We start from the raw sequence: 15,312 nt of genomic DNA on the forward strand, positions 1-15,312 counted from the left end.
ATGCCTTACAATTGAGCAGCTATGGAATATAAATATAGAATATTTACATTCCAAATTTTAGTGCTCAGGTCAAGTCTATAGACAGTAATGAGAAAACAGGGTAAGAACAGACTACTTATGTAAATACATGAATCAGCATGTGCTTAGAGAGGTAGATTATTATTATTTGGTATCTCCTTGACTAAAAGGTACAGAATTAGCTCATATAATGATTTGTTATATAAATCAGAATTTGCCATTAGACCTGTGTTGAAAATCCCAGTAGTGAAAAATGAGGAAATATCCACTTCTGTTCCCATATATTTATGATCAACATTTTCTATGAAATCATTCAGTAGTAGCAGTGTACCTTGGGAAGAATAGTGACCCCAGCCAGAGTGACCATTCATAATCCCATCAAAATTTTAACTAGAAAAAACTGAATAGTCCTGAATCTAACATGATTGCGTGTGTGTGTGTATAAAAATAGCAGTTAATTAACTTGCCATGGATACCACTTACTGTAAGAAAAATGCTACATAGTTTAATATATAACAGCAAGTGAATTCTTGGCTGCAAGAGTTTTTTTTTTTTTTAATGTCTCTCATTCTGTCAAAATAGTCTTATAATTGTTTTAGGAGTGCATTTGTTGAACCTTTTTTAAAATTTATATTCATCTTTCAACATTAGCAGCAGCTTAATTTGTTCTTTATGAATAGAATTTCGGAGTAGACACCATGCCCTATTAAGTACTCATCTCCTCAAGTAAAAGCTGAATACAGGTCTTGTCCTCACATGCAGCATCTTGGAAATAATTATGTGCAATATTCCTTAAAAATTAAAGATAATTCAGATATTATTTACCTGATGAGACTTGAAATACATTTTACAAGTAAAAGAACTTCATTGTCCCTTAAAAGCTTAATGACATAAAGAGGATTGACCAATCATCTTCATAGTGGAAGCAGTTAAATTGTATTAAGTAAGGAATCAATGAGAAGTTTGACTGCAAGAAAAGGTCATTGTGGAGCTATTGTTTAAGTAGAGTTTAAGATAGGCGTACAGTTTGCCAACGCCCCTGCCAGGCATATGTTCCTAACATACTCAGGCTCTTATTACTATATATGCTGTAAAGAATTCTGGAATCCAGAATTCCTGCCTGTTGTGAATATTATTCTTTTGTAGTGTCCACTCAGTATCTAGCATAGTGTTGCACACGTTAGGCTCTCAGTAAATATTTCACTGATTAAAACCCAAGGAACTATATACATGTAGCCTTTTGATGTACTGGGATTTTTGTCATTATCAACTATACATTCAGAGGGCCTTTGTTGTGAAGATTTTCATTACAGTGGAATTTATTATGAAAGGTTTTTGCCATTAAATTGTAGCATATAAAATTTATATGTATTTTTCAGCATAATAATGCTTGTGTGTACTCCATCTTTTAGAAACTCATTTAAGGACCCAGCAGTCTTTCGATTTTCTTTAAAAAAAATCTTTGTAGTTTTAAGTTGTTGTTAGTTACAGAACCCTGAGGCAACTGTCAAAGGTGTTACAGAAATTTTTTTCCTAATTCAGGGACACTTTATTTTAAAAACAAGCTCTATAACTTATTATCCTGTGAAGGACAGTTTTTCCTTTTTGTGGGGGTGGGTTGGCAGAGAATAGGAAAGACTACTTTGTCTCAGTTCGATTGCGACAAAATATGGAAATCATTAGATGATTTTCCCCATCTATTAACAATAATAGCCTTGATTATCTCCTTAGAAATTCAGCAAAATCATAGTGTGTGGAGAAAATCTCTGTAATTACTGCTAATCATAGGTTTTGTTCAATCAATTAATAGTGCTTTGAAACTCTCTTTACTAGCAATAAATTGAGTATTAGAATTTAAAGTTCTCTTTTCACTCACTTTCTGCACCTGCTTAGTTTTAATTTCCAAGCTCATATAATTATTTTAATTTTCTCAACAATTGTTTCCCGTGCTTCCCAGTAGCAGAAACGTTAGTTATCAATTTTTGTACTTCATGATGTTTCCATTTTAATTTAAATGCTGGAATACATAACTTTTTCTAAAGAAGAATAAATAACATCTTTCAAAACACTTAGGTATTAATATTTTACCATCTAGAAACTGTCTTTTACATTCTAAGCCTTTAATCTTGCTATGGAAGCTAGTGGTCATTTGGATGATTACTTGTCATAAAGAAAAATTCATGTAATGTAAATCTTTGCAGAGTTGCTTTAGTACTGCAAACACTTACCTTGCCTTGCCTTTTTTCCCTCCTGAGCACTCACTACTGAGGTTTTATAAACATGAATTCAGCACTTTTGAAATAAAAGAATAATGGGGTTTCTTAAATGACTAGGAATAGTATGGGTGTATTCCTTTGAGGTTTCCCACCAAACTAAGCAAGAAAAAAATTGGTTGTGGTGGTTGTAGCTATACCAGACTCCTCTCATCCCGGGAAGTTGAGTTGTTTCAAATTACTTGATATTCTCTAGTATATAAAAAACACTCGGCCGGGCGCTCCTGTAATCCCAGCACTTTGGGAGGCCAAGGCGGGCGGATCACGAGGTCAGGAGATCGAGACCATCCTGGCTAACATGGTGAAACCCCGTCTCTACTAAAAATACCAAAAAATGAACCGGGCATGGTGGCGGGCGCCTGTAGTCCTAGCTACTCGGGAGGCGGAGGCAGGAGAATGGCATGAACCTGGGAGGCAGAGCTTGCAGTGAGCCGAGATTGTGCCACTGCACTTCAGCCTGGGTGACAGAGCAAGACTCCGTCTCAAAAAAAAAAAAAAAAAAAACACATACACACACACATCAGGATGATGCCACAAAAAAAAATGTGCTTTAGTTTAATTTACTTTTAGTATTCAATAAAACTACACCAGTGCATATTTGTTTAATTATGCCTTAAAACAAAAACAAAACTATAGCCCATCTAAAAAAAATGAAACTAATCAGTGCTCTTTCATTGTGCCATCTGGTTAATTATATATGGATTATTAGAAGTGGAGGTCTTGGGATAGTCGGAAAACCATGTTTCCAAGGTGTGGAAGCTAGTGAGGAGTACACATGTGTGGGTGCATGGGTAAAAGCAAGAGCACACGTGTGTGTGAGAACACAGATGTATTTTTAAAACGAGAGTTGCAGCAGGGGAAAAATGATGGCCAAACTGCTGGAAATTTTGAGTCAGAAAAGGGCTGATAAACATTTTTGATTAGCTGGTCTCACCCTCTAAACTTGTCCAGCCTTCTGCTGTACTTGACCTCCATCTTTGGAAATCCACTAGTACAGTGAACTCTAACGCAGCAACCTCCAGTCTACCCTTAGCTGGAACTCATTAAACTGCCTCTTATATTTGCTGCAGTGAGCTACCTCAAAAGGTATAAGCTGTGAGAGGCAAACCTCATGTTTAACTAAGCATCTGGAGATGTTTAGCAGCTGCCTTTTCTAAGGTTTTAATGCCTAATGAAAGCTTGATTTTACTGCTTAGATCTTAGGATGGAATATAGTTTAAATTCTTCTGCCCAAGTCTTTTGACCGAGTCTTTTAAATCAGTATTTTGTGAGTTTTCATGGGCATTCAGGATTGTGTATGTATGTATGTAAACCCATTATTGTTAGATAAATAGATTCCTTTTGTCATTTCTTTAGTGCAGAAAATTTGTAGAATATGTTGGTCAAACCAAATTGAACTTTTAAATCCAACTTTTCCAAAAGGATATGCATCTGCACTTGATAGGCTTTCTTCTTTAAGTCCTAATGAGCACTGTCCTGAGTGGGCTAATAGAGAGGTCGCATGTGTGTTGCAGATTAGGGCACACAATATGTAACCTCTTCATAAAGAAAGACACCAGATTTAGACAGATTCAAGGATGTTTAAAGCAACACACACACACACACACACACACACACACACACACACAACCTGAGCGTCAAAGAAAATCCCAGTCTTTATTACTGTCAAATTTATAAGACAAAATAGCACCCCAAAAGACGCTTTTGAAGTGATAGATTGCAGCACGTACCACCTGGACATGGGCAGTGTAAAACAGCAGCTAAAATCAAAACCACTTGGATTCTGGCTTAGCTTTCTCCAGACAAGTACTTAAAATAGCTTAAATAACAGGATGCAAGGGGAGGGAAAACATTTCCTTTTAAGGATATGCATTCTTGGTGTGATTCAAACTTCTGCAGGAACATGGCTGTGTAATAAGTTTATTTACTTTAAGGTTTACTTAGGGGAGGGCGGTGGGGGAGTTAAATGGTATTTAAAATAATACTTGGTAAAAGAGAATAATGAGGTTTCCTTTAAAACAAAATGCAGATGTGAACCTCCATGTATCATCAGAAAGAGAGAGAGAGAGAGAGAAAACACTCCTTGTAACAGTTGGTTTTTCTTCTGATGAATTCAGTGGTCAATATGAAAAATGGGCCTCTCTGGTGCAGCATTGAGTGCTGCTTAGTGATTTTTTTAAGTATCATAATTTTCTTCTTTTAAAAAAATAACACTTTGTCAATTTACTCAAATTTAACCCTTTACTTTCTGCCAGAATTGTGTTCAGTGATAAGGTAGAGTTTCCTTTATCCAGCTTCTCCTTAATGTCCACCCATACTGACCATATTTTCTAAACCAAAAGGTTGAGACGTGCTGGCATTGAAACTGCTCTGCATAATAGAGGCAGTATGGTAATTTATGTCTACTTTATCAGCTGGTTGGAAACTATGATGCTGGAACAGAAGAGTCTTCAAAACACAGAGCCTTTCCCACTCCATACCAATGTATAGTTAATGAGAAAATGGCAAGTGAGCCAAAAAGGAGTTGCAGAATATTGGCAGCATGAATGAGAAAATAAAGGACTGCCATCATGCCTGGTGGTTATGATTTTAATATCTAGTTGTTAAAACGACTTCCAATCTAGGTATGTGTATTTTGGGTCAGTTTACTATTAAATTCTCATGTTTATGTCAAAACTCAGAATAGGAGAAGTTCACCATCAAACATACTGAACAGCAACATTATAATTCCAATGCTTTGTTTTTAAAGTGGACATTTTAACCACAAATAAGGACATAGTCTTGTGATTTTAAAAAAATTAAATTGTCTTTTTGAAAAACCTTGCCACATTATTCTTATTCCCATTTTGCTTTTGAATAACAAAAAGGTATCCAAAATTCATTTTGGACTATTTGGGAATCATTCAGGTACCTCAGTTATTTTATTTTATGCATGAGGAAAACATGACTCAAAGACTATCATTTAGCCAGTTTGTAAAACGAAACTACTTTTCTCCGATGTAGAAAATTAGATTGAATAGTCATCAGCATATATGTTTATTTTTTTAAATTGCAACAAGTTAGTCTTAGAAGTAGACTAAAAGTTGTGAGCACCTCATGAGATGGAAGCTTTCTAAAATCCCATTGTACTACCTTTTTTCTGGCCTTCCAAACCACATTAGATCTTTGATATTGTTTAAGGATGTTTTTGGTTTTTTGACTGAGGGTTGGAAATAAAATTAGCATAAAACTCTTTAAGAATAATTGCATGCTATTTTGTCTCTCAAGTACTTTACCAGCTGGGAGGTTTTGTAAAATTAATTGCTAGCTGCCTTTTTAGGCTCCCTCTGCCTTCTTGTTTAAATTGAAATTGTTTTCTTCAAAATATATGATTTAAGAGCTCTAAGAAAGGCTTGATAAAATTGACTCGTACTAACACTAAAATGCCTTTGATCATGGGAGGTAGTGTAAGTGGGACTGACACTGGGGGCTAAAATATGGGAAAATGGCAGAATAGGTAAAATTTTTAGAAGAGAACACACATTCTTCTCATCCCAGGAAAGAGTAAGGATATGTATTCAACGTGACTCAAAATTTTTACAAGGACTTTGTAGCCACAGTTTCAAGTAAGACCCAGGGGTTCCATTTGATTCATTTCTGTATCTTTGGCATCTAGCCCAGGGGGTGTCTACCCACAGGGTAGGTACTCAGTTTGCTCTGGAGGGTGACTCATACTTAAACAAGTGTGCATCTCCTTTCTCATTAAAGCCAAAGCAGGTTTCTACATTTGGAACAAAAGAGATCCTGACCAGAGAGCTATCACTGGTTGTCCACTTGGGCCCTCCTTGATGGGTGTGCTCACTTAGAAAACCAAATTACAGATCTGAAGGCTGCTGGGTAGGTACAGGATTAGAACAAAGGGAATGAGATTGAATGTTATTTAAGGGATATTTCTGTCAAGTTTTGGTTTCTCGATGAATTGCCATTCAGTCTTTGAGTGCTATTTCTGTATTTTTGTCATTGTTGTTTAGTTTTGTTTTTAAAATGCTCATCTAGGATTAGAGCATTCTTTCCTTGGTCAATTCCTGAGAATCAGTGATTCTACAAAAATAATTTTTTTTTCCATTGCTTATTATATACAAAAAATTGTGCTACATATTGGAGTGGGAGATACAAAGATTTAAAAGAATCTTTATCGGGAGATTTGCAGCCTAATAAGGAAGTTTGTCATGTAATAACAAATTCTTATTCCTCCAATTTCCTTTAAAATTTTCCTGTCCCTTTCTAAAAGCATCTGTTACTACTACCCTTACTTCAAAATGAAATTTCCAAATGTGGTTATTTTATGTTAGTTATGTTTTAGGGTGGCTACTTCCTGGCATCTTTTAATCACTTCAGTGAACTGTCTTCTAATTAATGCTCAAGGGAGGTTATTTCAGGAAGGATTCATGCAAATAGTAATTCTCCCTGTGACCCAAACTTCTGGAGTTTTTTGTTTTTGCTTTTGAGACAGTGTCTCACTTGTGCCCAGGCTAAAGTGCAATGATGCCGTCATAGCTCACTGCAGCCTCGAAATCCTGGGTTCGACTGATCCTCCTGCTTCGGCCTCCCAAAGCACTGGGATTACAGGCATGAGCCACCAGTCCCAGCCACCAGACCTGTATTCTAACCTAATACAAATAGACAGCCGGATAGACTTTCTGGGCCTTAGTCAGTTTCATATAGCTTTGAATCCACTGTAGTTCTCCCACATTGAATTAAAAACATCTCTACCTTCCACTTCTATTATAACACTGAGAATACAAAAAGAACAATACCTGTTATATACCTGTTATATACTCCAGTCTAAACTAGAGTCAAAGCACAGTGGCTCATACCTGTAATCCCAACACTTTGGGAGGCCGAGGTGGGAGGATCATTTGAGGCCAGGAGTTTGAGATTAGCCTGGTCAATATAGTGAGACCCTATCTCTACAAAAAATACAAAAAACAAAAAGTTAGCTGGGCATAGTGGTGAAAGCCTGTAGTGTCAGCTACTCAGGAGGCTGAGGTGGGAGGATTGCTTGAGCCCAGGATTTCAAGGCTACAGTGAGCTATGATTGTGCCACTATACTCCAGCCTGGGCAACAGAATGAAACCCTGTCTCTAAAGATACTTTTTTAAATAAAAAAATTGGCTGGGCTTGGTGACTCATGCCTATAATCCTACCACTTTAGGAGGCCAAGGTGGGAGGATCACTTGAGGCCAGGAGTTCAAGACCAGCCTGGCCAACATGATGAAACCCCATCTCTACTAAAAATACAGAAGTTGGCCAGGCATGGTGGCACATGCCTGTAACCCAGCTACTCAGGAGACTGAGGCAGGAGAATCGCTTGAACTCAGAAGGCGGAGGTTGTAGTGAGCCAAGATCATGCCACTGCACTCCAACCTGGGTGACAGTGAGACTTAGTCTCAAAATAAAGAAATAAAATAGCTTAAAAGAAAAAAAGAACCCACTAAAGTGGACAACATTTTGATAGTTAAAAGGAATAAGCTATCTCTTCCTCCAAAGATATCATAAAAACGATAGAATGTTATACTTAGGTAATAAGGTATAGTAGTGATCAGAATGTTATCACTGTATCTGTATTTAATACGCATTACTATTCTATCTCCAGGTTTTGAAAGTGTTTGTGTGGGGGGAGAGTTATGAAGTCTTGTGTATTCTGATTTATAATCAGTGTGATAGAACCAAAAAGGAACTTTAGAGATATGTGGTCCAAAGCCCGCCTTTTACAGATGAGAAAACTAAGGCCTGAAGAGGTAACTTGTGCAAATTAATAGCCAAGTTGAGATAAGACACTGTGTCACATTATTCCCACTGTGTGTCTCTTCAAGCATGCATGCTGTGTTTCTTTCACTATGCCACACTTACTCTCTAGTACTGAGCTCCACTGTAATTTTAGAAAGGAAATAGGAAAAACAAGTTGATATATGCATGGGAGCAGGTGTATTTAAACCCAAGACATTCATAAAACAAGAGCCACTAAAATTTTACCACAGTGCCATGGGGATTACTTTGTTCTTTTTAGCAACTGCAGACATTATTGATGGATTGATTTCTACATAGAAACACTTTACATGTAGAAATAAAGAGTTTGATGTATGACCTTTTATAAATCCAAAGCAAAGAAAGTGAATATACGCCCTAGGGAAATTAAGTGCTTTACCTCGAAGGAAATCTAAGTGATTTTCACACTAAGTATTGAGTGGTTTGTTATTGATGTTTTAAAAGTACAGATATTTTAATTAACCAGGCATAATTGTGCCCACCTTTGGTCCCAGCCATGCCGGGGAGCTGAGGCAGGAGGATTGCTTGAGCCCAGGAGGTTGAGGCTGCAGTGAGCCATGCTCGTGCCACTCCAACTTGGGCAACAGAGACCCTGTCTCAAAGAAATATAAAAGTAAAAATAAAAGTACAGATGTTTTAATTCATAGATTTAAAATGTAGTAATCAATGTTTAAGAAACTTTAATACTTAAAATAGACTGCATTAAAACTAAACAGAATTTCATCAGCATTCAAAATATTGGCAAGATGGTTCCATACAGTATGCTTAATATTTTAATTTAATTTAATTTTTAATCCCCCAGAGCATTCTTGCAAATTGCAATTTTAGTAATTGACCAAAAATTGGATAATGTGAATTACACATAGATCACACTTAGAAAGAAATTTCAGTGTATTCCATGGAATACATTGGCCTAGCAGAACTTGCATGATCAGCTAGCTCCCTGACCTTGTATCTCATTTTCCCCCTTGTTCACTCTACCCAAGTCATATTGGATCTTTACTTTTGGATCTTTACTTTTTCCGAAACACACCAGACACACTGCAGCACCACTGACTTTGCATTTGCTATTTCCTCTTCCCGAAATCTCTTGCCCCAGATAGCCACATGATTTGCTTCCCTTACCTCATAGAAGTCTTCATTCAAATATAACCTCATCGAAGTGGCCTTCCTTACCCATTCTGTCTAAGTAGTAGCACCACAACCATCCCTGCCCCCCAATATCTCTATAACCCAGGGTTACTCAACTTCAGCACAACTGACATTTTGAGCTGCATTAATTCTTGTGTTGTACATACCGGGGAGGGGTCATATCCATTGTAAGATATTTAGAAGCATCCCCAGCTTCTTTCCACTGTATGCCAGGTGCTTCCTCTCCCAGCCCAACTCCCTTCTCCAGTTATGGGAATCAAAAATGTCTCCTGGGGGCAAAATAGCCCCAGTCTAACTCCCTACCCTTTTTTTTTTTTTTTTTTTTTTTTTTTGACACAGAGTCTTGCTCTGTCACCCAGGCTGCAGTGCATTGACGCAATCCAGGTTCAGGCGATTCTCCTGCCACAGCCTCCCGAGTAGGAGGGACTATAAGCGCCTGCCACGATACCCAGCTAATTTTTGTATTTTTAGTAAAGATGGGGTTTTGCCATGTGGGCCAGGCTGGTCTCGAACTCCTGAGCTCAAGTGATCTGCCTGCCTCCGCCTCCCAAAGGCTGGGATTACAGGCGTGAGTCATCGTGCTTAGCCTGCTTTATTTTTTTATTTTTTATTTTAATATTTTTTTGAGATGTAGTCTCACTTTGTTGCCCAGGCTGGAGTGCACTCGTGCTATCTTGGCTCACTGCAACCTCCACCTCCCAGGTTCAAGCGATTCTCCTGCCTCAGCCTCCCGATTAGCTGAAATTACAGGCACCTGCCACTATGCCTGGCTAATTTTTTGTATTTGTAGTAGAGAGGGGATTTCACCATGTTGGCCAGGCTGGTCTCGAACTCCTGACCTCAGGTGATCCACCCATCTCTGCCTCCCAAAGTGCTGGGATTACAGGCGTGAGCCACTGTGCCCGGCCACAATACATTTTCTTAAACGCGCTAAGGTCATCTTGAGTCATTTCTCTATTCAGGTTGTTTCCTTCTATTATAATTAAATTTACATATGAAAATCAGCGGGACCTAAGGAATAAGTCATTATTGAACAGAAGATATTTGAAATTACTTGTGAACATCAAACTGTATTCACAGAAAAATATATACTTAAGTGGTTACAACCCTCAGGACATTAGCCTTTTTCTCAATAAATTAACTTTTGGTCATTGATCAGGTTTTTTTTCTATTTTTAAAAGCTTCAGAATAAACATCATTCATTTAATCAGCACTTTAAGATATACTCTGAGAAACTTCAGTAGTACAAAAATTAAAAGGTTATTTATAGAGTCATGTTAAACATCTGATTTCGTCAATAGTGCATTTATTTTTATGAACTCTGTATTTGTCTTGAATTAATGTTTATTTACATTAACTCAAAATAATTGGCACTGAACATGATTGCTTAATTTCAGATGTGCTTTGAAACAGAATCAGCATTAAGTTCCTAAAAGTTCTTTTAGAGCAATGGAAGAATAAGATACACAAAATTCCTATAGTTACAGTAGAAATTGTTCTACACTATGGAAGTGTTTTGTAGGTTTACGATCTATTAGTTCTTTTTTTTAAATCCTATTAGCTCCAAGTTAATAATAATTGTATTAACCAACTATGCTTTCTTGAACTTAGGGATGTTCTTTTTAAGTAAATCTACATACACATTGCTTAAATCACAGGATACATGATATAAAACCTTGCTTTTTCCACTAAAATGCCCATTTCCCTTTCAAACAATCTTATGTTCCCCACAATAAGAAAATATTTTAAGTGAGCTTATGAACTGAGCCTCAAATGAAGGGAAATACTCTTAATAAATTATGTCTCTCAATTTTTTCCTTTTTTGCTTGCTCTCCTTTTTTACAAAGATCTCAACAGCAATGGATTCATTTGTGACTATGAACTTCATGAGCTCTTCAAGGAAGCTAATATGCCATTACCAGGATATAAAGTGAGAGAAATTATTCAGAAACTCATGCTGGATGGTGACAGGAATAAAGATGGGAAAATAAGTTTTGACGAATTTGTTTACGTAAGTATGTGAAAATTCCCAATTATTAGAAGTAATAGATATTCCTTCATCTAGTGGGATGTTATAGTATTAAGTACTATTATGTTAAGTTCCTAAATATATCATATTAGTACTGTTATAACTAATAAATTTCTGTCATCCTGCCCACTAAATTTACTTCTTTTAGCTGCTAGAATATCTTAACAAATGAATCGAGAAAAAGAGCACTGCAGGAACAAAGATATAACATGGTAAAGTGTTAAGGTGATAAGTTGTATAATGTGAACAGTCTTCTTTCATGGCATCATTAAAGGGCCGTTATCAAGGTGATAAGTGACATCTTTGAAGTATTGTCTCTCCCATGGTGAACAGTGTGCTCCAAAATTTTAATGATACACCCTGACTCACAGTCTCGGAAGCTTCCTGAGCTGAACTTTCTTATTAAAAAGTTGTTTTCCACTCTTGTGGTAGGGGTGTTTAACTGAACCATTTTCTCTAGGATGATAATTTTGATAATTAAAAGTTTGAAGCATATCTTTTTAGTCCATTGGAAGAGGCATTTAAAATTTTTGTTTTCTTCTCTAGTTTCATCAAATATTCTTCAAGGTTAGGGGCTGAGTTTTTAATTCTTTCACCCCCCACTCCACTCCCAGAACTTACTTTGGTGTTCTCTACTCAGTGCCTGGAAAATGTATACTTGGCACATGGTTCTTCAATGCCTACCACTATTGGCTGCTAGCAAGTGAGGACTAGATTTTTTAGACTTATGCCATTTTCAGTCTGTATTTATTGACAATGTATTTGAGATACATGTTAAAAATAGCTGACTGGGTGTGGTGGCTCACACCTGTAACTCCAGCACTTTGGTAGGCTGAGGCAGGAGGGTCTCTTGAGGCCAGGCATTCAAGATCAACTTGGGCAAGTTAGGGAGACTTTGTCAGCTTGGGCAACTTAGGGAGACCCCGTCTGTACAAAAACGTTTTTTAAATTAGCCCAGCATGGTAGCTCGAGCCTATAGTCCTAGCTACTTAGGAGGCTGAGGCAGGAGGATTGCTTTAGCCCAGTAGTTTGAGGCTGCAGTGAGCTATGATAGCACCACTGCCCTCCAGTCTGGGTGACAGAGCAAGACCCTGTCTCTAAATTAATTAATTAATTAAAAAAATAAAAGAATAGCTGTTGCTTCTTCCCTCAATTAAGGATACCCTTTATGACTTTACTGGTGTATTTATTATTAATTTAAGGCTGAGTTTGACTAGATCTTACTAGGAATTCCTTTCAGTATATCACAAACTAGTTATCAGTGCCTAATATTTATCACAAATATCCTAGCACTCCTATCCTCCTTTGTCATGGTTTATTTTTCCCCAAGGCAACTGAAACGATAACATACTCCTATCAGTAACTGTGGCTCACCATAGCAAGTGAAATTTTGAAATGTTTTTTCAATTAGAATTAACACCTTTAGGACACCGTAGTAGTTCAAGAAGCAAATTGACCAAGTAATGATGCCTACTCAGCTGACAGCGTTTTGTGATTGTTTTTAAAATGCACACTTGTCGGCCGGGCACGGTGGCTCATGCCTGTAATCCCAGCACTTTGGGAGGCCAAGACGGGCGGCTCACGAGGTCAGAAGATGGAGACCATGCTGGCCAACATGGTGAAACCCGGTCTCTACTAAAAATACAAAAATTAGCTGGGTGTGGTGGTGCGTGCCTGTAATTCCAGCTACTTGGGAGGCTAGGGCAGGAGAATCGCTTGAACCAGGAAGTTGGAGGTTGCAGTGAGCCGAGATCACTGCACTCCAGCCTGGTAACAGAGCGAGACTCCGTCTCAAAAGAAAAAAACAAAAAGAAGCAGACTTGTGTCATAATTATAATGATATAGTTCCTGCCATTTTCTTTTGAAATACTGATTTTCTCCCACCATTTTTTTGTCTCCAGTTATGGCCAAAGCCTTTTGTTTTGAATTCTGTGTTCAATAGTAAGTTGCAGTTTATTTGCAATTTGAGCACTTGCATGTTTTCTGGTGTATCACTTGCTACCCTTTTAACTGCATGGTTAATTGTGAATTTAAAGTAGCTCAGAGCAGCAGTTAACTATGATTGGCTGTTTTTGATAAAATTTATTGCTCAGAATTTTTTAATATATTAGAAAGAACAGATCAAAATCAATAGGATTTGCAGTGTGTCATTATTATTAAGGACAAAATTGTGAAAATGTCTTTGAAAATGATCTTGGGCAAATTGTTAATTTGTAGATTTTGAAATGTAGTTTCTACACAGCTATTTGTGGCTTTTAAGGGAGGAGGTGTGATTGCCTTGGTATATTCTTTGAAAGTAAAGAACATGCACAATAATTTTGGCAACACCAGGGCTTTAAGAAAACAACATTCGTGAGGACATTTTAGGTTAGAATATACATTTTAGAATTGGAAGGAATCATTATATTTACATTCCTACACTTTTCAAATGAAAAGAAACAAGCAAACTTGGATTTCTGAAAAAGGAAGTGATTTTTCCTTTTTGCCCAATATTACACAGAGGACTAGTGGCTTTTTCCACTACCTCCCCGCTATTCAAGAAATTTGAAATATCAAGGACAGTAAAGTAATCTGCCTGAAGTTTCAGATGCTACTACTATGACTGTATTAACCAAATGTCTGTCCACACCCATCTGCTTTGTCATCAGTGAAACATCTTACAAATTGTCAAACAAAATATGGGTAGAGCTTAGTTATCCAAGAAATAGAAATCATGTTATTCCTGTCAGATATTAGCATAAGGAAATAGAAATAAACATGTTCTTGCTTGTTAGGTTTTTGCTTTTTCTTTGAATTGTTGCTTAAGGGATGTTAATTGCAAACCAAACTACAAACAAAAACAGTTTATGTTAATTTCAGAGAAGTGTGTGTGTGTGTGTGTGTGTGTGCGCGCGCGCGTGTGTGCGTGTGTATGGCAAAAAACAGTCCCAAAATTATATGTATGTAAACTTTAAAGGTGAAAATTAAATTTAATACCCTGCTTTTTAAAATTCTTAGCACTTCAAAACCAAAAATACTGGATTTTTATGCTTACAAGATAATAGGACTTTTTTCTTTGATTGTTAAACTAGTATGGCACTTTCAGCAGAGAAGTAAGCTGCCCAGAACAGTCTTGGACATATAGTAAATGCTGTATGTGTTAGTTGTTGGGGTAGTTACTCCTTTTTTTTTTTTTTTAAAGAAGTTATGTTTTTCAAATATTACTAAGTTTAGGCCCACAAGACATTCCAAAATAATGGAAAAATTCAAACCTGCCTCTTTGGAAACATTTTGGAAATAAGCCCCAAACACTGGAAGCCAGTCAATTTTTTTTTTTTGCAATTCTTTCTGAAATCTTTCTTTCTTCAGTCATATGCCTCTGGATTGTTTTGGTTTGGCCACTTGTCCTGTGTTGAGCTGACTCTGGGGTCAAAAGAAGTTAGCCAGTTGCTGAGCGTCTTTGAGAGAAAGGCGGTGAAACTTAATAAAAGGAATAAAAAACATGTATATTCCATAAAGGACACTGAAAAGGATGTATAGATCAAGAGTGGATATTGCTTCTTGAGAAAAGTACAGCAGGAGTTAGCTCACAGATGATAAAGCAAGTCTTTCCTTGTGGAGAGAAAACAGCACAAAACAGTGAGCTCATTAGTATCACAACGGGCAGCTTTGAAAAGATTCATTGAGAAGACTCCAGCACAGTAGTCAGCCTTGTGCTATCTCTGATTTCAGAGATTTCTTGTTAAGCCAAAGCTTGTACTCAAATAGTTTTATCATCCACTTAAGCGATTTCTTTACGAAAGTAGAAAGTCAAATGCAAATTCTTTTGTAGTGAATCAATGTCACAGACATACAAATCTCAGTTCTTTCTTATCTTTTCTACTTTTTTTTTTTTTTTTTTTTTTTTTTGACATGGAGTTTCACTCTTGTTGCCCAGGCTAGAGTATAATGACGTGATCTCGGCTCACTGCAACCTCTGCCTCCTGGGTTCAAGGGATTCTTCTGCATCAGCCTCCAGAGTAGCTGGGATTACAGGCATGCGCCACCACGACC

The 15,312-nt window shown here is 37.1% G+C and overlaps 1 protein-coding gene across 14 annotated transcripts in view; it reads left to right on the forward strand.

Annotated features, from left to right (window-relative positions):
• PLS3 (plastin 3) overlaps nucleotides 1–15,312 on the forward strand; it is an 87,587-nt gene that overhangs the window by 49,137 nt on the left and 23,138 nt on the right. For all 14 annotated transcript variants that reach the window (XM_045384226.2, XM_074029264.1, XM_045384225.2 and 11 more), the window contains one exon: nucleotides 11,099–11,262. In XM_045384226.2, the coding sequence (XP_045240161.1) occupies nucleotides 11,099–11,262 (164 nt within the window). The remainder of the gene's footprint in view (nucleotides 1–11,098; nucleotides 11,263–15,312) is intronic.

Source organism: Macaca fascicularis, chromosome X (assembly GCF_037993035.2).
Source record: "Macaca fascicularis isolate 582-1 chromosome X, T2T-MFA8v1.1".
Classification (NCBI taxonomy): Eukaryota; Metazoa; Chordata; class Mammalia; order Primates; family Cercopithecidae; genus Macaca; species Macaca fascicularis.